This window comes from Telmatherina bonti, assembly GCF_933228915.1.
Source record: "Telmatherina bonti genome assembly, chromosome: 10".
Taxonomy (NCBI): Eukaryota; Metazoa; Chordata; class Actinopteri; order Atheriniformes; family Telmatherinidae; genus Telmatherina; species Telmatherina bonti.
The window spans coordinates 22,958,480-22,985,991 of record NC_136628.1 but is presented as its reverse complement, the minus strand read 5'-3'; the positions used below and the strand labels follow the sequence as shown (position 1 = coordinate 22,985,991).

At 37.0% G+C, this 27,512-nt stretch overlaps 1 protein-coding gene across 1 annotated transcript in view; it reads left to right on the top strand.

The window, feature by feature from the left end:
* Positions 1–1,390: 1,390 nt before the first annotated feature.
* Positions 1,391–27,512, top strand: part of nrxn2a (neurexin 2a) — a gene marked incomplete at both ends in the record, with an annotated part of 106,316 nt that continues 80,194 nt past the window's right edge. Inside the window, 5 exons of the mRNA XM_079247408.1 lie at positions 1,391–2,093; positions 4,087–4,107; positions 9,521–9,550; positions 13,932–14,233; positions 19,390–19,551. Coding sequence (XP_079103534.1) covers positions 1,391–2,093; positions 4,087–4,107; positions 9,521–9,550; positions 13,932–14,233; positions 19,390–19,551 — 1,218 coding nt within the window. The remainder of the gene's footprint in view (positions 2,094–4,086; positions 4,108–9,520; positions 9,551–13,931; positions 14,234–19,389; positions 19,552–27,512) is intronic.

Sequence of the window (27,512 nt, the reverse complement as noted above, 5' to 3'; positions counted from 1 at the left end):
ACCTCGTAACTTAGGTGCTACATCTCTCTTTGGCACAAATTATAGTTAATAGGGCCGCTGATTTTGGTTTTGATCACTCAGTTTGACCACATAATAGTTCTCTTTTCATGTGCATACAGTGTAGTATAATTTGGGTGGCAGTGACATCTTTTGCAAAAAGATGTGCCAAGCTGTGTGTATGCTTGTCTGTAGAATGGATTCAATGTTGGTTTGGTTAAAATAAAATTAAAGCAGCAAATTTTAGCTAAAGATGAGTTTCTCCTTTCAAAAATGGTGTCATTTCTTGCAATATCATTACAGTTTTACACCAGGTCCTTTAGCCTGAATGGCTGTAGTGTATCAATGCACACTCCCAAGTCACCCAAAGCCTGTCGCAAAAGTTTGTTTGTGTACTCAAGCCTGTGAGACACACCCTCATTTGGTGCCACAAAGTATTGAATTTTTTGTTTTCTTGTTTGTTTATAACATAACATAACAGATCTCTTCCTTCCGTTTAGTTGTAGCGTCTTAGTTTAAGTCCAGGGAGCGCTGAGGGCTTAAGGGGCTCAACGCCACTGAAGTTAGTGAGGCCCAGGCCTTCGGCAAAACATCTTTGGGGGTGCTTATGAAGCAGGCTTTTCCCAACAGCTTCTTCGAAATCAGCACAGGTTTCAGACTAGGTTTTTTTTTGCCTGCATGCTGAGACTTCAGATGGGGTGCCAGGCTTAAGATGCTACTTCACCAAAGCATCATGTTTGAGGGGCTGTTGCAAAAATCTTTTTGATAGTTGCTTAAAGCAGCCTGTTAAAATATTGCTATTCTGCTGAATGCAGACTTTGGAATCTATTACCCTCATCCCCATAATTCCCTCCTTAAGTATTTGTCAGATTTTGTAATTCATTTGCCATTTTATTCATAATGAATGTAGATTATTTACCTTTATGTGCAATCAGTGGTTTAAAAGGCTTTCAGCTGTTGATAACACTTTATTCTTTTTTTTGTAGGATGTTTGGGATGCCGACAAGAGTGGACCTAGGCTGCATGCCTAGCCAACCCATGGAGAACTGATAGGAACAGTGCTGGATGGAGGCCAAGACACTGGATGGCGAAGACGAGGAAGCACACTGTATTGTGGATCAGTTGTCTTGTTTGTTCTCATTCTCAGTCCATCCAAAGTAGATGCAAACCATTCTGCAATGTGCCTCAATTGCTAAGAGATGGCCAAAAGAATCAAGATAGACAGTCAAGGATAAACAAACTCTTGTACTGCACATGAGAGTTGCAGTCTTGTTTCTGCTGATTTTGCAGTAACTAAAACAAAAAAAAAAAGAAAACAATTATAGACTCTACACAGCTTCTGATAGAATTAGAGACCACACAGCCTAACTTTAGATAGCAGATAGCAACCATCATGGGTAGCAGTAAAAGCACAGTTTGCTGGATTTTGTTCTTAGCAGGACTGGTGCTAACAGGAATAGCTTTGGAATATGAGGGAGTTCCTGGTCAGTGGACACGTTATGGTCAGTGGGACGCTAAGACAACAGGGAAGCTTAGCTTTATCATAAAAACCAACATCAGCAAAGCCCTGGTGCTCTATCTAGATGACGGGGGAAACTGCGACTTCTTGGAGCTCTTGATTGTAGATGGGAGAGTCCAGATACGCTTCACCATCCATTGTGCAGAACCAGCCACCCTCCGCACAGAGACACATATCAATGACCAACGCTGGCACAGAGTCCTTCTTGCTCGTAACTACAGGGAGACCAGACTGGTGGTGGACAATGAGGAGAAAGTCGCTGAGGTGAAGTCCAAAAGGAAAGAAATGGTTGTGGCCAGTGACCTCTACGTTGGGGGGATTTCACCTGATGTGCGCCTCTCTGCACTTACTTCTAGCACAGTAAAATACGAGCCACCATTTCAGGGCTTTATAGCTAATTTGAAAGTGGGGGAGGCGCTACCAGTTCTGCTGGATGGTCAAGCTGTGCATAATGATTTGGAGTACATATGTGGCACAAACTCTCCCTGCAGCAACAAAGGCCTTTGCTCTGTCAGCCAAGGAGAAATCCTCTGCGACTGTATCAATACCAGCTACAGGGGAAGGTACTGCCATGAAGGTAAGGAATGTATCATCCCTCTGCTAGAAATATCATTTATATTTACTTTTGCAAAGATTTACACTCTGTGTTTTATTCTATCAATGAAGGCCTTTATTTTGTGTATTTATAGTAACAGGAGCGTTAAATTGTAGGCAACACAGTTTTCAAAGAGACTTGATGTTATGCAGTTTAACATTGCTAAATCAAAGCTCACCATTAGTAAATAATGAGTTATAAATTAGTAAGAATCCACCTAAAACTCATAAACAATAGTCACTCAAGCTAAATGGTCAAACAGGACAATGAACATGCTATTTCATTGTAAGTGTCAGCCAACAACATGACTTGATCAGATCAAAAGCATTTAACAGACTCTGGTATGACAAGGATATATTATTTCAATTCGATTGGACAGTTTATGAAATGTACTCTTTAGGGAATATTTTGTAGTTTAAAAATGCCTTTTTAATTTGACTGCTATCAGCTACTGCAAATGTTTGGCCTATTAAAAAGGTTCAAATGTGTTATTAATTTCTCGTTCTAAACATATAGTCCATACTGTCATTGCGCTCCAGAGCATGATCAATAATGCCTACTTAACAGCAATCAAAGACAAATATGCTCCAACAGTGCTTACAGGTTGTTCAACAAAGCAGTTATTCCCACAAGATGGAGAGAAAGGAGGTTTTTAATGTGTTAGGTGTTTGCATGCCTCGTAACTCTGACACATCTATAAGATACCAAGGAAATGTCATGTTATTATTCTGAGAAATTTCCTAAACAACAACAAAATCGTTCATTTAATGGAACAAAAAAAAAAAAAAAGGATCTATGCTTGGGATTGTCTTCACAACATTAATTGTCAAAATGCTGTCAGCATGTTGGCAAACTCATTTGTTTATTTTGAGTCACATGGTGTGTTATTGTGCATTTGCAGCACAGTAACACACCATGTGACTTCAATGACACCGTAAATGTTAGGGTTAGCTCAGTTTAGACTGTGAGGTCAAACACGGTGGCTTTACTAAGAGATTAAAACAAAAAAAGCAAACCTATTGCCTCAAATGAAGTTTAAGAAACTTGAGTTACCTTGAAACAATTTGAATATGTAATATGAAATTAATTTGGTAAGAGTCACAATGTTGTAAGTATATGAAGTTGTGCAAGGAACTTATTGTTTTATATTATCACTTGTTGATGTGGCTTGAAAAATGAAAACATGGAATTCAAGTTAATTGAAAAAATTTATTGAAATCCTACTTTTTCAAACAAATTAATCAGCATTGCTACACGTAAACTATATTTCTGTTTGTAACATTGTGCCTATTCACTATAACTGTAGTAATCAGCGTATTGCAACTAATCAGCTACTGGTTAATATGTTTTACTTTCTATTATTCATCCAGCATAATTGTGTGTTATTCCTTATAACAGTAAAAATCAAGTAGAAAAAATAAACAAGTGCTAACTTTTGGAGACATTTTTTGTTTTTAAAACGAAACTCTTATAAATTTTTTGGAACATTTGAATTATTGATCAACCAAATCAAGAAAGGTACTTTCCATTGAAGAATTAAAAACCCTGTTAAGACAATGAACTAAAATGCAAAGATTCATACAATAAATGACCTCTAAGATGTCCTTAAATTGAGGTATACGTCATTGTGCTACAAATGTTTTGTACTCCAAAGTACATATGACTCATTTAAGATGGGTGTTAAGAAGGAATAAAAATTATTTAAATGAAGTCCTATCCCCTGAATAGATTTTAATAAATCCAATGTTAGAATTTACTGAGTAAGTATAGAGACAGAAAAGAAATTGCCACCCACGCAGGCTGAATTGCATCACTCAGCATGTATATCGTTACAAGAAGAGGCAGACGTTGGAGCAAAACATGAGGAAAACATTAATGTTGCTGTAAAATGAAAGCAGATCACAGAGTGGTCACCGACTGATATCTTCTACTGTCAACATTAAAAACGATTTGTTTTTTCTTTGCTTTCCTGCAGCTATCCAGAGAGAAGTACAAGGTAAGATAATGCACTGGAGAATGAACATAACGAGGAGTATAATTTGTTTTGGTCATTCTTATACCTGCAAGAAATATGACCACGGTGCAGGTGTGTGAGAGTGTGTTTGGTTAATATAAGGTTGTTATTGTCAGTTTGGACTGCAGTTCCGACATCCAACAAATTAAGCCGAACGAAGATGTACTATCACTGGTCACAAGGTCACAAAGGGAAAAGCGACTAATGTGCTGAATGCTCATTGTATACATAATAAGTGTGCTCAAGGTGACTAAAGGTCTGCAGAGTACGTGGGTGTCACACAATATGAGTAAAATTCAGATCCTGCATAGCAGAGAAAATGACAGCACAGAGATACAGTTTCATTATTTATGAAATCTATGTTTTTCCTCTCTTCTGTGTATATTTTCTCCTCCCAATTACTGTTATAAGGTTTACGTAGTGCTACATATCAGCACGCACTAAGGTCAATATTAAACTCAAACATAAAACTCTCTGGCACCACATGACTGATTTCTGGTACTTTAACATACAACTTATTGTGGTGAGATCTGCAGTAATGGGTTTCTTTTTACTAAGAAAAAAAAAAAATCTTAATTGACACAAAAAGAGACACTGCCTTTATTTTTAGACTGACCTTAGTTAAACAAGCCTGGTTTCTAATAAGGTGCACACACTGAGCTGAAATGAAGATTGAATGCGAAGAGGGCGATTTGTTTAGTCGGCATCAGAGCGACACATCCATCTCCCCAGTAAGGACTGCTGGTTCTGGTGAAAGGGCAGCCAACAGGCCCAGGAGACCAGCACAAGGTGCGCTGCACCACTGCACATTATAAATCACTGCTACTGACATAAGATGCGCAGACACACACACACACAATCACACGTGTTTTCTCTTACATTTGGCATATGACAGTAAAGCAGACTGAAAACTCATAAATGATATTGTCTTTATGTCTAGTCTCTGGACATAGCCGTGACTACTTTGGTGTAGAATAGTGCACACATTTTGAATGTATAATTTTGTTCAGTAAGTCTAAGTATACATTTTCAGTGCTTATTTTGGCATCCTAGACATCGTAACTGTGGTATGTGGTTTTACTGTTCAGTACCAGTTAACCGGTTTTATGTCTGCACTGTTTGCAAAACCAAGAATTAATCATTTGTAACGTGAGCAAAGATGGCAGGGCTATGCTTACAGCAAACACGCACGCATTATTAAATGACATTCTGCAAAGAGAGCACATCAGAATGTTTATTGGATTAAAGCTTGACACAGAGACAATTCCCAATGCTGGATGCATGAAAACAACAATGACAACAGAAAAATCCCAGCCACCAGAAGCCTTCTTTTTCTGTCCTTCGTACCATTCCATGTGCTATCCGGCAGCGAGTCTCCTCTCTGTTGCCCTTGCATCAGCTGAAACAGACTAATATGTGCTACCTAAATCTTCCACTCCCCCCAGAGATGACAAAGATGGTAACCCAAATGCTATATTTGGTCTTGGCTGTGTGTTTTAAGTGGTGCAGGAATAATCTTTTTATTTGTCTGAGGAACTGCTTTAAGCTGGTGAAAAACCTTTGGCACAGCAGGTGAGTGTTTTGAGTTGTTCATCTACAGTATGCAGCACGTGGGCTCGCATTGATCTGCGCGGACAAAGGCCACAGTGGGGCATGCTCAGATGGCAAAACAGTGCAGCTTCCTCTGACGTTTTCTGAGGTCTGTGAACAAGAGATAAGAACAGCCACCTCACAAGGCAGATATGGAGCAAGAGAAATCACTCAAGCATAGAGCAAAAAGACCTGACAATACACACAAGTGCATACAGTATAAGTTGTCATTGTTTTGCTTTTTTTTTTTTCTGTCAAATTTTCATGTGTAAGCACACGTTAATGACACGTTAAGGATCACAAAGATGACATAGCAAGAGCGGAAATTTTAAAAAGAAAATGGACTTGCATCTTTCAGCAGCATTGACCTTGGTCTAATCCTTCATTACAACAGGCGAATGCGATACTTTTCATGGAAAAACAAATGTGGCAAATCCTAATCCTCCGGCAGCGCCGCACCACACTCAACTTAGATGTCTGCTAATTAATGTCACAATGATGATTGAGAGGTTTTTTTTTTCAACATCGGCATCTGTTTTTAACTTTATTTGTTTAATTAAATGTTCAACGATAGCTGTGTACATCTTATTAGAGGGATTTCTAGAGGTTCAGCGCTGCTACAAAAAGTTAGGGTGAATACAATTTTCTTTTTGCTGCATATAGTCATCATACCGAAATGAAAATTCCTCTACTAAAATTATTTAATCATAAATTCCTGTTAGTTTAATTGCAAAATCTTCTCATGTTACATAGAATCAAATGTGGGAAAACTCAAAGAAGATCCTCTGAAGATATACTTTTAGAGATGTAAGCAGAATTTCATGTGGAAATAGTTTCTAAGGGGTTAATTCAAAACTAAATCCCGCAGGTCAGAGAGCTTCAGCTGCTCTGTTCTTTGTGGATTTAAACATTCATCAGTCAAAGTGCAGCACTCTTTTCTTCAGGCAGCTTTAATGTTAACAAGGATGTGAGTAAAGGTGCTGCACTGATGGCTTGAGTTGTTCACTAGCAGTTTTTCAGTGCTGTATATGTTAGGTTATGGATAAAGTTGAGTTTAGGGGTGTGCAAGAAAAAAGGAAAGAATGTTTGAAGACTTTATAGCACATGAGGGAGTGTCAGGGTATAAAGCAATAGCATTTACAAGATAAAATAAGCCAATGAAATGACCTTCCTAATTCAGTACATTTTAAACAGCCATTGTTCACATTTTTTACTATTTACATTTATTTGTTTTTGTTTTTAGAATAAGGCCAATTCAAAGGGATCCTAAGGGGCTGGCTTGCATTTTCACTTCATTTTAGTCAGCGGTTTAGGTTGTGACTTTTTTAAAAGTAGAAAGCTTGTAGATTATCTGTAGGAACGGCAGCTTCTTTCCACAAAGCCTTTACCCTCTAAACAGGTCTGAGCCCGTTATCTCTGCATTTCCACACATTGAGATTTGGGTGTAGGGAACAGCCAAATAGGATGCATAAATTCAGTAGTCGACTGTCTCTATAAAAGGGCAGTAATGACACCACTCCTAATCCACTTTTCGTCAAGTCTCTGGAAATACGTATATTGTCAAAGATTACTATGTTGACTGAGGCGCTAGTAAAGTGCCTGCCTTGACCTGTTTTTCTACCAGTATTTGTTGTATATTGGTCAGGGATGCAGGTCAGTTTTTCTCATCCCAGCACTCAGCAAATGTCTGTGCGGAGTCGTCATAGCAACTTAGCGTTTTGGTCAAAGCAACTTTAGCCCAGCTCCAGATCAAAAAGATGGTCAGAAGAGGCATACTGACATTATCTTTGCCCTTTCACATCAGGCAAGAATGAGAGAGCTGGAATTAATCCATTTTGTGCATGGGTCCCAATCATTTTGCCGCAGTTTTGCTGTGAACTACAGAAAGGTAAATCTCAACATTTCGCAACCTCTGAGATACCCAGAAGGTGTCCTTTGATGGCACTGTTTGATGCAGAGAGTAAGTGCCCTGGTGACATGCAGGTAGCAGCACTGCACATAAAGAGGTTAGGGAGTTATCTGTAAAGAAAGTTGCTGCTCGAGACCATTAAATGACACCATAGTTGGAAATTTTTGTTAGTTACTTTTGTATTTTTGTCATTTTTATTGATTTTGTAAGGGTAAATAAGAGAATATGAATGAGTTTAAGAGAGTCTTTAAATAAAAACAAGAACAACAACAACAAAAAAAAAAAAAAGTGATGAATGAATCAGATGAAACATTTGTGTTCCGTCCTGAATTGATGTATACATTGGTCCATCATGTGGATTCCCATAGCTGCCATGCGGGTGCACACAACAGCTCTTTGTCTGCTATGCAGACTGGACTGTGGATGAATCCAGTCACTGGCTTTGCAGTGGCAGACTCTATCAAAAGCCTACGTGTTGGCAGGCAAGGACCCTCCCTGGGGTAATCACATCCATTCCACACTAAGGAGTTACAGCATTAATAGCCTTGTTCAGTGATACATGTGAACACATTTGTGCAACAGCGACCTGTCCTTTCATAAGGTTTTCTCTAATGGTTGAAGTGGCACTGAAAGTGTGAGGAATATAAGTGACTCGCTGCACAGTGCTAGTGTCTTGGAGTGCTGATGCACCGATGAGAGCTGTTTGTGTTCGCTGGCACAGTGGAGCTCATGTGCACAGCAGAAGTGTCGCATAGTGTCAGCCCCGCAGAACGAGCAGGTGAGCTATGCTATAAAATTTCTGGCTGACCTATTGAGACATTTGTCTTGGTTTTACAGTGTATGTGCTTACTACAGTACAATGAGGGACAGATATAATCTCGTGGAGTCCATCAATCTGAATCACATTTGATTTGATGTTCACATATTCACCAGTAATAATATTGATTTTCAGTTTGCCTTAAAAGCTTTGTGTCCTTTTTCTGTTTTTTTTTCTTTTTCTTTTGTGTGTTAGGGGAAACTGTAGGTGATATCTGTTTCCATTAAGTATGGGAAAGTACTGCAATTCTGTATTTATCAGGATTGCAAGAATGTCCCGTTTTACACCAAGTGTGAGTATAATGGATTTTTTATTGTTTAAAAATCGAGGTGCAGTTGAGTCTTGTTGGGTCGACCATTGCAGGCGACCTCTCTTCAGCACAACCACAACATTATTCAGAGCACCTTTGCCTTCCACAATATAAAGTCTCCACCCTCTAAACTTACAGCTTCAGAAGGTAAATCCTCTGGGAAAATGTGAGTGCAGGTCACTAAAGATTTAAAGGAAAAGGACTGGTGTCACTTCTGCCCTTTTATACAGCAACTGCCACATAGCCGGTTAAATAGGCTCAGCTGGGTTATCTGTACACTCAGTTGCAAAACACCCATGAGTGGAGAAATAGGGATGAGCCTAAAATCACATAGAGCACATTAGAAATAGAAATCATAAAAATCACTGAACTAGCATCGCCACGTGACTTTTTAAAATTTTTTTATGTGAGGTGTTTCCAATACAAAGCAGGTTCTATGTATATCTGATACATCTCAAACGCTGTCTGCATCAAGTAAACATACAATATGTGTTCCATTAGAAAAAAGCATCTGTGTGAGCAACTACCTGTAAGGGTTGCGCCGTTCAAGATGTTTTTTTCTCTCCTTGCCTTCCCTCTCCTCCCTTGAGATGTTTGTCTGTTTGAGTTTGATTTCCCCTTTATATTTTAGTTCCAACTTTGACATCCGTACCTACCCCAGGATGTCTGTCACAAACTGCAGTCCAACATTGTGACAATGCTTTTGTTCTCCCAAACCTCTTTATGAACTTCCTGTTTTCGTATCCTTTTTTCTGTTCTTTCCCTCAAGGTCTGGCGCACCTGATGTTAAACCGCCAAGGTATGGGGTCTATTGGTTTGCTTTTCCCTCCCAGCCACCTGAACACATTACCCTTCCCCTGAGATCATTCAGTTAACTGTGCTGCACTAATATTTCCTCTCCTCTTTCTTTTTTTCACATACTTGCCTATTCGTTTTTTGCTTCCTTTCATGTTATGCTCACTATTCACTCAATTTTTGTCCGTCAAACCCTTGTCCTGACCACTGACTGAGCTTCTGGAACATCACCTTTGACCTCTGCAGTTTTTCGCCAAGGTAATGCATTTATGCTCATAGCACCTCTTCGGTTTGGTTTCATGGTGTTTTCAAAGGAAACAGGTGTCAGTAGTGAAGAGTAAAAGGTATTCTGTTCCAAAGGTCTCGTGGGCCTCTGCAAAAAGCTACTTCTTTCCTGTCCTGTACAAATAGTCAGTTTAGATAAACATTTCATTTAAGGGATTTGTTTTGCATTTTCCTGAATGCTTGTGTGTGTGTGTGTGTGTGTGTGTGTGTGTGTGTGTGTGTGTGTGTGTGTGTGTGTGTGTGTGTGTGTGTGTGTGTGTGTGTGTGTGTGTGTGTGTGTGTGTGTGTCGAGGTTGTGTCTGATTTTTTCATGTTATCATTGTACTGCACATTCATCAGTGGGGGATTAAAAACTCTCACGGAAGAGACGTTTTAACTTTGTATTGCTGATAAAAGGCTCACAGCCCAGAAATACACACAAACAATAATAATTTCTGTCACTATAAAAACCATTTCAGTAATATTGATTTAAACTGTCACGTTTAAACACTATAAGGAAACACCCACCTTCTGTAAAAGTAGTTGGAATAAATAAACTATGTTTGACTTGAGAAGTTGGTCTTGGAGTTACATGAGGTCTGTTATGCACTGTAAAAATATACTGACTACTTTGTATTTTCCATCATTTGCCATGAAATTCAGATAAAGAACTTCCTCCCGTCTCCATGACAATCTGTGTTGTCTCTAAACCTCCTTGAGACATGGCTTTGATGACCCATTCTGACAGAATAATACGTCGTCCCAAATCCTCGAGAAAATGACTTATGTGACCAGAAAAGCATTGTTGTTGGGTTATCATTACTGCTCGTGTCGGTGACTTTTTTTTTTTTTTTTTTAGATCTATTTATTTTTCAGCCTGTTCTGTTCAGAGAAATGATTCTGAATAATCTACAGCTGTGAAGTAAAATAGCTCTGGCTGTCATTTTTTTGTGTTATTGACACTCCCTGAATGAAGAGGGTGTATTGGCGCCCTGTGTATTTTCATCTCCATTTTTTTTTGCATCGGACTGATAGAACTGATATTGTGGCCATTTAGTGTAGATAAAAAAAAGGCTTAAATGAACACTTTACAGAATCATTACGCTAGTTTATCAGCAACCACGAATGATGCAGCTTCAGGCTGTACATGATTGTGACATGAGAGATTAAGGTCGGATTTCTTCGTTTACCTATACCGGGACAAAATTGTGCATGTTTAGACATAAAAAATGAGTCTTTACTAGGCCACTGGCAGTTTTGACTGAACAATGCGGTTAGATAGCTTGTATGCTGTCGTTCCCTCAGTCATACAATGATTAACAATATCTGCTATATTAGAAAAATGCTGCTGCATAAAATATTCAGTACATTATACTGTAAGTGTCCTAAAGCCACCCACAGTGTGATTTGTCTGTATTGAGGCCTAAATGTAATTGCCCAATTTCATACATTAAAATGAAAAAGATGTTGGTAATTGATTATGGAAGTATGATTTACAGAGAAAGCCCTCCAAGCATGAACTATAACGCAGCTGCAATTAGTATCATGACACCCCAGCACATACACGAGACATCAAAGTTTCATTCAGACGTTAAAATGTTATAACAAGCATTAGATATTAGCCATGTTCCAGCTTTACCCTGGGGGGGGATTCATGGGAAAGTGTTCCAATATGATCTAATAGATAGATCCAGACTCAAGGAGATTGCTGCTGGTGCATGTGTCTCATTCCCAGAATTTTTTATTCTCTGTAAAGGGTGAGATTATTCTGGTACTCGAGGAGTTTGCCGACCAGCTACATTGCCTATGCGTCACCCTGCTGAAGACTTTCATTGAGGTGCTGCTTAACTATCTACTATACATGTACACCCCCTTGCTTAGATGTGTGTATGTGTGTAAGTGTGTGTATCGAAACATCAATTGCATTGGTGCCCCAGGCTTGTGGATGGCTTTAAAATTTCTTTGCCATATATCTTAAAATTAGCAAATAGGCACAGTGTTTTTTGCATACACTACATCAAACACAGTATAATATTATTGTGATTGGTACAGTACACTGTATGATTTATAAGTATGGCACTTTTTGGCCTTGTTTGAGCGTTAATGGAAACACTGGCAGTCCTAAAGTATTTATTATTCCCTCGAGGGACTTACTTGTATTTGTATCCTGAATTTATAATTACCTTTTGAAGATTAAACCATGACAGAGGACTGTAGCTGGTAGAAAAGAGCAAGATATGACAATGAGTAAAAAAAATCAGGAGATACATGATGGTATTCCCACCATTTTCTGCTGAGCTTTTATTTTTGTTAATATATGCTTCCATTTGCAGAGATGGTTCAGCACAATGCTCTTTCAACTGATTCCAAGAAGGGTTGATGCCTTAGCCGCCCCCACCCCACCACCTCCTGTCAGCCGCAACATAAGAAAAATTGCTCCTGCTCCATCTTTTAGTGTAACGTCTGCAGCCAGTGCCTTTGAAAACATTTCCAGTGAACTAGTGCCAAAGTGTAAATACTGTCACAGAAAACAAAGCTGGTATTTTATTTCTTATAAACTGGTAAATATTGTCACTGCACACAAAAGGCCACCTTCAAGGTAGGCCAGGCCAACTGGCTTCTCATCACTCACTAATTTCTAAAGAAACACTAAAAAACCCTCAATATGGTGTCATGGTCATGTGCTGTTGACATTTTAATCACAGAAAGCTGGGGATCACAGAAAAGCAGCTGGTTTTGGTGTAAAATATCTTGCTACTATCACAGATCTACGTTATTAAATTGAATGAAAACAAACACAATACTCAAGTTCTCACAATTATTTAAATCATCCCACATAGCTTATTTTGCACCCCAGTAATTTAGGGGAAACATTTTGCTTTTAACTGAATTTTTTTTAACCACATTTGCATTTGGCCTTTTTATTCCACCTATAACTTTAGTCAAATGAGCAGCTATATTCATAGTCTTTAGTAATCGCTGAACAAGTGGCTGAGTGCTCAGGAGTTCGGGAGTAACTACACCACTCAAACAAAAGAAGGTAATGGGACCACTGATCTTTTGGCCTTAAATTGGCCCTGGGGCTGAGAAGCTGACATTTACCATACAAACAAACGGAGGTGTAAGGGACAGCTTATCCCTCCTGCTCGAAATAGTTTGTTACCAACAGATACCGCTATTACAGGGTATGAGACAACATTTTCATATTATTTATTATTCTGATTATTATTTATTAGTCAACAATATTTCTCTGTGTCAGTGTCAAACAAGTGGTTAATGTCATTAATGAAAAAGTTGGAATTTGACTGTGTGTGGAAGGCCTCAAACTATACAGCAAGATCTATCTATCTATCTATCTATCTATCTATCTATCTATCTATCTATCTATCTATCTATCTATCTATCTATCTATCTATCTATCTATCTATCTATCTACAGTGTTTGGAAAATTCTTCATTTATATCTCACTGTTCATTGACATATATCTGTAGATAACTTAGTTGAACCATTTTAGACGAAAATAAATAATTTATTCAGTGTTGTTGAGTAAAGAATATAGCTTGCTTGCTTTATCATTTTTAATGTGGTTTACTGAAGTACAAGTAATATAGTGCATCTAGTGGAACCATTTTTAACTTTAGGTTTGGTGCAACGCAACAAGTATGGTTTTGTGATGATTTAAGTAATAACAGAAATACATGTTACGTACAATGTGTGCATAGATAATACTATTAGTAGGATTGTTATACTATGATTTTTGAATTTGACCAAATTAATTAACATTTGGAAAGATTAAAAACAGTGCTATTCATCCATTAATTTGCAAACTACATGCATAGTTGTACTTGCATATCCACAGTTAATTCACTCATCGGAATTTCCAGTGATTCTGCAGCGTTTGTGAACAGCTCCACATATTCATACATAATTGGTTCAAATTAGTTTTAGTCATTGCAGACTCTGTCAAGCAATACTGCACTGTGTTCCCTCTAATTTTAGTCTTTAATTTCACCCACTGAATTATCCTTATTTAAAAGTGAAAGAAGTGAATACACCAGGAGTGAAAATTTAATGGGATGACAGAAAGAACTATCTAATTTTTTATTTTATTCCCCTCTTAGGGCAGGAGGAATCAGTGGCCACTTTCAAAGGCAATGAGTTCTTCAGCTACAACCTGTCCCAGACTCCCATTCAGAGTAGTTTGGATGAGATCACACTGTCCTTCCGCACCCTGCAGAGGAACGGCCTGCTGCTTCACACAGGAAAGTCAGCTGACTATGTCAACCTATCCCTGAGGAATGGAGCTCTATGGCTGGTCATCAACCTGGGCTCCGGTGCTTTTGAAGCACTGGTGGAACCTGCCAGTGGAAAGTTCAATGACAATGTCTGGCATGATGTGCGAGTGACACGCAATCTCCGCCAGGTGTGTATGCTGTTCCTGTACTTCCAGTGCTTCATGCTAACAAGACTAAAACATTCACTCTTTCTTTCAAATTTGCAGGTCTTACGTGTTTTTTTAATTATTTTTTTTTATTAATTTGTTTGTTTATTTTAATCTACTTGGTTATTATCTTAGTAGCTGACAAAGAGCATGCGTGTATTTCTGTCTTATTTTGCTATTTCAAATTAACCTTTCAAATATATATATATATATATATATATATATATATATATATATATATATATATATATATATATATATATATATATATATATATGTGTGTGTATATATATGTATATATAAATTAATTCAGAATTATCTTTCTAATCATGATTCACATAAGATCTAAATAATCCCATGACAAAAGAAGCTCAGATAGCATTGACTATCAGTTCACAAAAACTGTTTTGGATTGTGTTTTGGATTTAATAATTCTGCCACATTTGACTTTCCAATGTTACATTAACTGTTGCACTTCATGTTGTTTTAATCTACTTTTCTAATTTTCCTTTTTTGTTGCTGTCTTAACTTGATGAGAAGAGGGCTCTACCCGTGCAGCATTATTTATGCTGCACGGGTATTTATTTAAGTATATTTTAAGTATTATTATTTAAGTATTATTTAAGTATATTTTAAAAAATGAAACTTAATTGTCCATTTCTATTATTTCAAACAAATCTTTCCACAGACAAATCCCATACAAAACTAATAAACAAACAAACATCTTTTAGTCTGTAGTCATTATTATCCCATTGTAGTTGTATGGCTGAGTTCAACAATAAGCAGAACGAATATAATGGACATAGACACTGCTTGTGTCCAACATTGCACTGCTGTGCTAACTGTATTGCGGCCAAGAACTGCTCAGCCCAAAGGTTTCATATTATTAAAATAGTCTGGACGAGGCACTGAATTCCCAAACTAATTTACTGCCAGGATGTTGTCATTACATTCAGTGAAACTCTGGTAGCTGGTATCCTCCTGAGACTGCAAGTACTCCACAATTAGTGTAATTTCACAGTCCTTTACAGTACCTTTTAATTCTTTCTTTTTTTTGGTCTCATATTATGACTGTATTGTAAATAAATCAGCTGGAAATAGTATAGTGCATTATCATCACTCACATCAATCCTGTCTTCACAAACTCTAAATCACCTTGAGTTGTTTAAGATTTTAAATTGGGCCATACAAAAAAAAAGTGTTTATTATTATTGTTATTATTATTATTACTATTATTATTATTACTACAACTACTATTATTATCATTGTTATTATTATTGTTGTTGTTGTTATTATTATTATTATTATTATTATTATTATTATTATTATTATTATTATTATTATTATTATTATTATTATTATAAGACTGGAAATGAGAAGGCCTTAACCCTAATTGCCAACAAGTTCTGCTAATATGAATATAGGTTACTTTAATAAACCAGCAGGTTTACAAGTTTGACTACTTCATGGTAAAAAGATTGAAAAATAAAACAAACAAAAAAAATCCTTTTATTTTTTTCATTAGTCTAAACTGATCAGCCATCACATTAAAAGTGACTAATGTAAAACTATATTTGGTAATGATGTGGCCCTTTTTGAGGTGTTAAAACTTAAAATGTGCTTGTAGAACTTTGACTTTAAGTATTTTATGAATACCAAACCTTTATTGAGCTTGTTGTAATCTTACAGAAGTTTGTGGCATATTGTCTCCAATTTAACTCTTTTCATTCTTGATGAGGTTCCCAGTATCATAAATTTATTAAAAAATAAGTTGACAGAGCTTACTGATGCACAACTGGATTATATTATCCTATGTTATAAATTTTCCTAAAGAGCATTATCTTCCTTTTTCCCTATATGGAAAACACATTGTTTTATGTTTTATGTGTTTTTTTTAATGTAGAAAGCAGTCAAAATCCTTACAAAACTCCATTGCCACACAAGAGGGACTGACTTATAACTAGAAATTAAGTGTTATGCTTCCAAGATTAAAAGTAACCGTACACAACTAGCAAACAGTACATAGATTAGTATTGTTAACGATAATATCAGCAAGTACAGAAGACATGAATGTTTCCAAAAATCGATTAAGATTTTCAGGAGCAAATAGAGAAGACTGCAGTTTAGCCTGATTTAAGATAATTGCTCAGTTATTACAGAAGTTATTGGTGCAAAGTATTTATGTAGCTAAGTGATATTCCAAGCACAAGACACATACTGTGTTTTTTTCTTAATTAATTTGTTTTTAATGTTGAATATCCAACAGAAAGTTGGTACCAATGACAGACTGAGCTCACTGGCTAAGCTAGCATCCTGATTTAAAAAGCCATTTCTTTGTAGCTACAGCTACGCGTTGGTTTGTTCACTTTGATTCAGCTGAAAAGCTAGGTTTCCAGAAAAGATATTTCCAAGTGAATCCGCACTACAATCTTTTAAACTCTATGTATCCAAATTAGCTAACATGCAGATGTTAATAAGTATTTGCATGTTATGTCTGATAAATATTGCAATGACTGATATTTAACTGTGATGTTTACATACAGTTTGTATGTCTTTTTGCTGAAGTAAGTACAATAGTTAAACTGATTCTAAATATTTAAATCCGATGAACGAATAAATTATTCTGAGCAAACATCAGTTTGACAATATCAGATTTTTCCATACTGAGTAAAAAAATCCATAAAATGCATTTAGCTTATATGCGATGTAGCAATGCTATCGTAGATGTGCATATGAATCTGAAAGAGACAAGTGATACACCTGATTTCAGAAGGATGCATTTCCCATAGGTAAAAATAGGTGAATACAGTAAATTACAGGAGTTTTTACCTCCCTGTTATAAGCATTACTTTCTGAATTTATGTGACCCATAATCTAGACATATGGAGGCAATAAACGTGCTTTCTTTGTGTATGCAGAATCTCATCATTGCCAATACATTCTGAACCTGTCACACAAACCTGCATATAGGCTTGCATCCTCCTCCTCATGTATTTCCTTACCCTGGCTTTCAGACAAGCAGCAATTTAATGCTAGCCATGTCACTTATGCTTTCAGGCATCCATTTTATCCCTGTGTAAATTGCTTTCCCCTCAGATAAGTTACCCCACTGACATGTAGATAGGGGGAACTGTAACTCCCAAGAGGGTGCTGGTGGAAACATTTTATTAGATCCGGTGGTGCTTTACAGGCCAGATTTCCTCTTATTAGTTTCTTTATATTTTTCACCATCTATGTGCTCTTGTGATGGACACACTGGTTGCTTAGTGTTCATTCTTGATATTCTTTCTTGTTTTTTAGTCAATAGTAATGATGTATCTACCTGTATTTTTGCCTATTGAGTAGTAAACGCAATCATATCATGTATACACTGCACAAGTGTTCCTATAATACACTGCAGTTTTCTTTTTGACACTTGAGGTAACAGTCATAAATATACTTTTGTTTGTGTAGTACGATTTGCGGAGATGATTAAAGGTCAGCCTCTAACGCTTTAATCCTGGACTGGAACCTGAATATTGTCCCATTATGTGCTTCCAATTAATCACGACCCAATTCTGTAATTCCTCTTGGAGACATTGATCCCTGACCTCAGACTTTCAAACACCAGTAAAGTAACTGCATGTGCATGAGGAGATGGTGTAATATCACAGCAGACATTGGTCATGCCTTTGTCAACAATGTTGAATGAAAGGGAAGGCGGCATCAATCAGTTTCCAGACATGAAAGCATTTTTTTTTTTTTGCTGCTGAAATTTCTTGATGTGCAGGATCATCAGCTCACAATTGAGGCATCTTATTGTCCATTGTCCAAGCCAAAGATATACTGAAGGATACGGTATTTAGACAGACAGGGATCAATATCTGCCAGCGAATTGAGAGGCAAGACCTTGTTTGATAAAGATGATACTTGAAGATTCCATATCAGGTCATTCTTGCTTCTTTTTTTCTCCTGCCTTCACAAAACAGGCACAGCAGATTTTCCAAAGACAAAGTGCAAAGTTTTAGACTCATAAAACTTACTATAAAATTCTTAATCATAAAATATAAAATTTTCCTTGTGTGTTATGTGCATGTGAGCATATTTGCTTTTTCTGAACCTGAAGCTACTTCGGATGTGTGCCCTATATCCTTGTTGTTTCTTTATACAAAATCAGCAGTCTACTTTATATTAATTATTTTTTTCCAAACATGTTACATGTTGCTTAATAATGCCACGAATGTATCTCCTGATCAAAATCAAAATAATCAAAATCAGCAGAGATTCAAACACTATTAATTATGAAACACAAGGGCACCAACAGACAGTTAAATTATGTACACTGAAGCTGCAGAGGCTGTTCACTTGAATTGTTTCCTCTCCCCAACATTGTCTCTGATATTTTACTGGCCTGATTAAAACAAAAGAATTTATACTCAGTGTTTTCTCTCTTCAGATTTTTTAAATGATTATGATTGACTTCAGCCAACAGTAAAAATGTAGAAAAAAATAATGAAAATGCATGCTTACTGATTTGTTGAAGCTGTCATTTTCATTTTTCACATAAAATGCAATACACAAAAATAATATGGTGTTTCCTGAAAACTGAAACAAAGGAATGGGAATTGTTTTGACTTATTACTCCTTACCAGGAGCTGGTACATTTCTGAAGGAATTTTTCTCAACAGTGGGTTTATTGTCATGGCAACAAGCACATCATTTTTACCTCTACAGCTCTGTTCGGCCATTCATTTCCTTCTCTGTGTACTGATGACACTGATATGAGAATTATCTTGTTTTGTTTATGCTAATATGCTAATTTACAGGTAATGTAGCTTGCCATCCAGATATCTTTAATCTCATATTAATTGAGTATGTTGTAACACCCATATTACTATAGAGCCCAAATATCAGCACAAGCTAAATTTATAGTATTGACTCCACTGCTATCTTGGTTTTATATCAGAAACAGGGATCAACTGAGATTAGTGAACCCTTCAAAGCTGTTCTTGTAATTGCCTCCAAGAGCCAACATTAAGGCAAGCTCAACTAGAATCAAGCAATGAAGCATGAAATAATTAGGCCAGTTCTTTCTGTTTGGCTTAAAATCTCCTCTTGACTTGTTTTTTTTTTCCACACTCCATCATTGGTTTCTCTAGGTGACAATCTTGGTGGATGGGATTCTCACCACCACTGGCTATACTCAGGAGGACTACACCATGCTGGGCTCTGATGATCTCTTCTACATAGGAGGCAGTCTAAACACAGCTGACCTGCCAGGCTCCCCGGTCAGCAACAACTTCATGGGCTGCCTAAAAGATGTGAGTACAGCTTGACCTCACACAGAGGACTGGAAATATTATCCAGCCCTCCTTAGATAACGCTGCCCTATCATATAAGCAGAACATGTTCATTGTGTAGAAAATCACCACTCACGTTTGTATTGATTCTCCTGTTGGAGGGTGTTTGAAGGAGAAGCTTTTAGCTGCAAGGCAGTGCAGTGCAGAGCATATGCATTTATAGATTCCTGTGGGAATCTCCTTGAGAATGTTGTGCTAATATAAATTTTAAAAAAGCTGCATCTCATGTTCAGTCCTGACACACTGCCTGAACCCACTTTTTATAACTACTTCCACAATTTTTGAAGCATTTTCACTCCAGCCTCCACCTGTCAAATTGATTATCTTCAACAAGGAAGATGAGATCAAGCACACAGAAGTAGAACAAACAAAGCCCTGGATTGTGAATTAATACCCAGTTTCATGAAGGTTTAACACACAGAGCAGTTTCCTTGTTTTTTTGTTTTTTTTCTTTTGTTGTTTTTTTAGTGTATATGCATAGTGATATACTGTTTAGGATAAAGTGTTTAGTGTGTATAGTTTTTTATCGTTGTTTTTCAGTCTTATTTTGATCCTGTTTTAGTTTCACCCCTTTTTTTTAAACACCTGTGTTTTCTACATTAGGATTTTCTACACAAGGGACTATACATTCTTGATGTGCAGGGTTGATTGTGGACATCACACCGGTCGGGGCAGCTAGTGGGGTCCTGCACTGCGGCCTTGGCTGTGGTGTGGGCCCCTGATGATTTCTGTAGTGTATGTGGTGGTGTTCTCTGTGGTCCTGATGTTAAATTTTAGACGTTTATCTACAGTTATATTTTCATATGGATTATTCAGTTTAGTAACACACACACGATGCAAGAGGGATGTGGGTTTGTAGGTCAGGATTTGTATATGTTCCTGTGTGGGTGTGAGTGCAATGATGCGTGTGTTGGCAAAAGAGAGTATAGTGGTCAGGTGTGTTATTGAACTAAAGACTACACACACACACACACACACACACACAAGTGTGTGTGTGTGTGTGAATATGTACATATATATATATATATATATATATATATATATATATATATATATATATATATATATATATATATATATATATATGCATTGTTTGAAAAACACCTCGTACCCTTAGTGGGCAACTCTTAAAATCACATCAAATCTATATATATATATATATATATATATATATATATATATATATATATATATATATATATATATATATATATATATATATTAAACAAAGCAGTTTGCTCTTACATGAATAATCATAATAAGGTTTGATGTGATGTGATTTAAAAAAAAAACAAAAAAACACTGAAGAGTTGCCCACTAAGAGTACGAGGTGTTTTTTGAACAATGCAAATGCAAATTTTGTAGATGTCTTGGCAGCAGGTTTTCTTGGAATGATTGCTCAAATTACACATTTGAATGGAGTTTTTTTCAGAGTCTGTTACAACATAGAGGATAAGATTTCTTGTATAATTGCTTATAAACTGTTAACAGACTGTGTTCCTGATCCCCATTAAATCCAGCTGCAGGGGATGCAGCAGTGAGCACAGTGCAGCAAGGACAGAACACCACATCACTGAGATATAGGATACACAAAGTGTGCATGGCAAATAGAGTGGAAATAACCTGATTAAGCTATATGTAGTAACAGCAACAGCAGGTTGGAGCATAACAAGCAGTAGCTTCATTATGTGTGAGAGCCAGAGCTTGGCAGTTTTTGTAGACTGTCTAATGGTCACATTATAAGTAGTTTATTGGTTGAGTTTTTGCTGGAGTATGTTTATCCTGAATCCTCCTCTTAGGATAAAATGAAAAGATATATTTTTTCACTCTGTTTTATATTTTCTTTTCATTTTTTTGTTTTGTTTATTTGTTCTTTTGCTGGCAGACAAAACCGCATAGTAAAAAGTTTACATGAGTCTTTATGTTAATGTCAGAATTTGTAAATAAAAATTCATATATATTAAAGTTTAGTCACACAAAACAGTCCTTTTCAGTCATGATAGACTGTAAGGTTTAAATGTTTATCAGTCTGTTGACTACATGTTTCCATGAAATTCGACGATTTGTCATTCCTGAAAGAAGGAATCATACAAAAAATATTAACGCATCCTGACAATTTCAAAATATTGTATTGAAAAAGCAAATTTGATCATTGCAGAATATACGTACGTATATTATCAGTACATATGAAATGAAAATAATAAAATAAATAAATAATAATGAAATGAAATAAATAAAATAAATAAATAGAATAAATAAAAAGTAATAAGAATAAGTAGTAAGAATAAATAAAAAGTATTTTTCATTTCATTTCATATTTTTGAAAGGCTACGTACTGAAATAAATGATCTTTAAAAAGCAGAGGATGCCTTGGCGTCTAATCCTCACATTATTTCACATTGCAAAATTATGTATTATGTATCAAACATAATGCATAATTCTGTGTCAGAAATTACCTACACTTGGTAAAACTAAATATTATGAAGAACACATAATTCATTATTGCTTAGACTGTAAAAATATTAATTTAATGTTTAATATTGCTAAAGTCAGTGGCAGTAAGAAAAGGAGGTCTCTGATCACCGCTGTCCCCATCATTGTTTTTGTGCTTGGCTCATTGCTGTATCTTTTGTTTTGGCTTCAATACCATCTGAAAGCATGCTAACTACGTCACAGACTGTGGTTGTGTCCAGAGAATGTAAATGACCCTTGCTATTGTTTCTTTATGTTTCATCTCACTGTCAAGCTTTGATGTTGTCAGATGATGCTTGCCTGCATAAATGCATGAAAGACAAACATTTGATATTCCAGTCTCACATTATTTATCTACCTTGAGAGCATGTCTTAAATCCATGATACACTCCTTTAAGGGACCAACAACCCTAGAAAATACAAAGAGCAAATTATGATACTTGCAGCTGGTTGTTTTAAAGTATATCAACAGTCAGGAAGAAATTGGATGAGGTTGACTACATTTTTGAGCAAGACTTTTGTATAAGGGTCTATGTTTAAAAAAATGAGCCCAGGGCATCATGCAAAACTTTTCCACACCCCAACTGGCCTTAATTGGCTTGTTAGGACTGCAGCTTTTAAAGAAACTTAGGGAAAGAAAAAAAACTTTGTTGATGGAACTAGAAGTACCATAGTACCGCAGCCTTTCAGTGTCACCATTTCCACAGTGCAAATTGCCACCTAGAGTCGCTAAATGTCTGGAAGACCAAAAAAGCTCAGTCGGAAAACTACTTTGTAAATTGAGAGACAAGCGTGAACCTCTGTTTAAATCACCAACATTTATCTGAAGGCAAAAGAGGGCAGAATTTAATTGGAGCAACAACTTTCCAGGTGTTAAGAATAGAGGTGGATTAGCTATACTTTAGTATGATAGATACAAACATTACTCCACTATTTAGAAGCAAAATGGAAAAACAGAAATAAAAGGGACTCAAAAGGCTATATGATCTCTGCTCTACATATAAATAGTAAGAAACTTGGAGCTGATATCATCAAAGCAACAGAAATGACACTTCTCACAAAACTAGGAGCCTTTAGCATGAAGATTGGGTCAAAATTTGAAAAACAAAACCTGTTTCAATATATACCCAAATTTCACTAAGAACCAACCAATCACATTTCAACTTGCTTCTTTTGTTCTTTTGGTCATTCTTCTTTTTTAATACTAAAATTGTATAAGATCACTAAGCTTGAAATATTAAAATTAAAGTTAAATCTTTATCTGCCTGCCTTTTAGAAAACTAATTCTTCTTTCACTCTCTAAGCTATTTAGAGTGAAAAACTGGCAAACACTGCTCAAACGCTTAGATGCCACTGTGTAGGCCCACATGATTTCAAGACAGAAACCATTCTCACATAATAGTAATGCCTGATAGGCAAAAAGAGACAACCCTATAAACCTGCCGCCATTCCTCCTTGAAATTCACACATACCAAAAGGAGGTGACACAGCCCCATGTCGCTGCTTCCTTAGAGACATCAAACCTGCGTCATGGAATCAACCAAGTGACGGCAGTGCTCACAGTGGCAAATTCTGTGATACCGGTTTGATGTGTGTAAAACCCTCCCTTACCAGATCATCGGTGATGGATCCACTTTGACCCCAACCCTCTGTTTCATCTCTGTCCTTTCACACTTGGTATGTTGCACAATGAAGGCGGATCCATCCCAGCTTCAAAACGCATATATGAAAAGGCCTAAAGTTATTTTGAGGTTGCCTCCCTGCCTTAGAGAGTGGGCTCTTGCAGTCCTTTATTCAACTATAAATACATTGTCAAATCAAACAGAGGTTGAAGATGGTGTGAGCTCAGCTATCCAAAAATTGAAATTTAAGTAAAATTGGACTTTTTCTCACCATTAAAACATTCCTCACTACACCAGATCCACCAAAGAGTGTCTTTTAGGAAGGAGGGTTACGAAACATCTCTCCACATGGGTGCAATCTCCCTTTGCATTATTCAAACAAGCTGCAGTTAGTCTTTCTGAATGAAGAGACATAAAGAAATTCAGCAAGCTAATATCAGAGAAGCAAATATACAAAACACCTGTGAAAAGTAGTGTGTCTTACAGAGGAAAGCGCTGGCTTCTAAAGTCATGGATGTTCTTAGAATTTCCTAAAAGCATTTTTAATGTTCAGACATGTTGGAAAAGCCCAACTTTGATTCTGTGTACTTACTTTGTCACATGTAGAATCAATTGTTTCCTGTAGCGTCTATGGCATTAGTACTTGTGAAAAAAGAATTTCTCACTTTTGCTTGGGGGTGCTTTGAATTGTTTTAGTTACTGTAATTTCCAGGCTATGAGCTGCTACTTTTTCCACATGATTTGAAACAACGAAGCAGCTAATGTATGGGTTTTTACTGGCTGACGAGACATTTTGCGCATCATGAACAAACCCTCGTCATGGAAAACACACAAAGAAAAGCATATGGTGCAGTCTTGAAGCCGATCGAAGTGGTTGTTTGAGAAGGAACTAGAGCTGCTGCACACTTGCTGAAGGTGCAGCTTATATTCAGATGCACTCTATAGACTGGAAATTATGGTAGTAAATTATCTTTCCTTATTGACAGTGCAGGATTTTGGCCAATATCTAAGTGCATTACTAAAGACCCACAATCCTATCACTTTACACTTTTGCTGTACAAAAGTTGATGACGTTTCCATGGTTTGTTTAAAATAAACACTGATGTTTTGTCCCATTGAAATTAATGGGATTTTGGCCAAAGTCAGTAAAAAACTCTGGTTGGAGCCACACTTTTACATAGAAACAGCATTCAAAGTTTTAATGGGTCACGAAAGATAAAACTTCTACTGCGTAAAAGGATTTTAGTTCATGATCTGTTGTTCTGGGTCACTCAGGTCATGATAATCATTTGCCCGTCTTTTTGCCCCAGTTATCTAATCTCTTTTGAGGTCATTAGCACTTTGAAAGTCACTGAGGCTGCATGTCTGCTGTTGACCCATCCAGCCATGATGTAGGTTGGGTTGTTATGGTTCATTAGGTCACATGTGGGTCATTTCACCCCCGGGCCATCAAGTGAATCATGGGGTCACATGAGCCCAGGTGGTGAAACCGTAAAACTTGAATCGCCTGGGGAAGGATGTCAAGGCTGAATTGCAGGTGATTATGAGGCGGTTCTTGTTTTTCCTCAAACACAACATCCTGGTAGAATTACAGTTCAACAGAAACCAGACAAAAACATCTTGAACACAGGATAAAATAGATGAGGATTGGTGTGAAAAGTGCACACTCCTTTTGGATAGAAGATTCTGAACAATAGTTCATGGCATAAAATACCAGTGCCAGCTCCTCTGGTCCAAACTTGTCACTAAAAGAGACCTCTTTCATTGTACCTTGAGTATATATTAAGGACAGAGGAGAGATTTTTGAAAGTAGTAAAGCAAACCACATAGCGGATGTTAAACTGAAGCTAACATATCAAGCAAACTACTACCTATCAGCTATACATTATACAGCCCTTAATGCATAATGATTAGGTTGTAAAAGAAACTCTCAGGGGATCTCAGCCACCCTAACGACCCACATAATGGTTTGGTGATTTGTTAAGACAGTTGTGACCTCAGTGACCTCAAAGACCCCACAAGAGATAGCATTCAGATCTGAGAGGGTCATGATCGAAAAAAAATCTTCAAGAACAGACAAAAAAAAAGTATTATTTGCATATCTTAAGTGAATCAGTGCGTATTCTTTATTATATCATATTATGTCTCTATTGTATTGTTAACACATATGCAGTGTTGTCAATAAAACCTAACAAAATAATTTTTTTTTGTAGTATTAGTGAAAATATGTTATTTAAATATGTAACAAGAACATTTTAAAGCCTGTATGCATCTGCAGAATGGTTTTCAATTGAGTGTTTACATAATTACTTTACCATCTGCATCCAGTGAAATGAAAATGAGATGTTATTTATGGACAGGTTATTGTTCCAGCATCGCTGCCAATGCTGCAACCTCCGCTCTGTGGGCGATGTGGCTGGTGGTGGTGGTGTTTAGACCTACAACTGCTGCGCATCGTCACACAGATGTACTGTGGAAATGCAGTGAGCATTTAAAAAGTCATAAGGCTAAGTTGACAGACCCGAAAAGTCCCGATAATGAGTGGGAGTTGCAGCAGAGGCAGAACCAATCAAATGAGATCAGCCCTCCAGGAATTCCACCAGCAGGGTTCAGAAGTATGTCAGTTCATGCCAGAGGTCTTGAGTTTGGTAATAAATGAGAGGAGCAAAATTGTGTAGAAAATGAAGGAGTTCACACATTTATAATCATCTTAATCCACAAGGGAAAGAAAGATGAGTAGTAAAGAAATTATTTATTGTGCAAGCAGCAGATCTATTCATGGAGTCTTATTTTATTGAATGTGCCATGACTAATCTCTCCAGACATTACACGATAACAGATGTGAGCGCTGCTGGGTAGGCCATCGGGTTCATCAGGTGCACAAAGAAAAATGGCTACTTTACCATGAATGTCACGACTATAGCCACAAAAAAAAAAAAAAGGAAAGGCAAATTTGTCTTTGAAGTCAAGAATTTATTGTGTGTTCCCACAGGGTCTCCCAACCCACATCATTAGGTCGCTGCATTTTAATGCTTCAAAGATTGTAACCAATGGTGCCATGAAGAAGGCTGTTAGCGGCAGAGAAGTCCTTTACCCTCAAAGTGTTCTTACTCTTCACAGCTAGCTTTAATGGCACATGGACTGTTTCAGTTGACACTAGTGGAGCTTCATTCTTGTGTTTTGGGATACTCTATAATCCATGTCACACACAGTAAGCATCTGAATCTGTGAAATAGGATTCCACTTCCTGTATTGTCCTTTGGCTTATATAATACTTCTGCAGAGGTCACAGGGCCTTTTTGTTGCCATTTGTGCGTTTAAGCTGGGTTTTTGGTTGTAAGCGGCCAACATGGTGTTCACTCTTTGTGTAAGTGACTGTCTTGATTGACTTCCCATTTTGAAATTGCCTGTTACACTCATTTCTCGATGGTCAGTTTTCACCATCTGATTTCACTGCTTAATTAGTCACACTGAGGCAGTGTGAAGTGTGATATTGGCTTACGCTGCCTCTCAGCTCTGCTGTAAGTCCTCTGTGCGGTGTGGTGTGTCACCTCAGGCAGTAACTGGTTGCAGAGTGAGGTGGCAGATAACAGTGGGCTCGGGGTGACTTACAACCGATACAAAACGAGACAAGGATTGCAGTGTCTTGCTGTGCATATAGATGAACTCAGTCCGAAAGCCAAAAATAGAACAAAATAACAAAGAATCTTGCACAAGCATAAGTATGTCTTTGCTATAAACATGCCTTGCATAAATAAAATGATTTAGATATTCATTTTGTATTCCAGTCTTTCTCCACTTTCAATCAATAGCAAGGCATCCCTAACA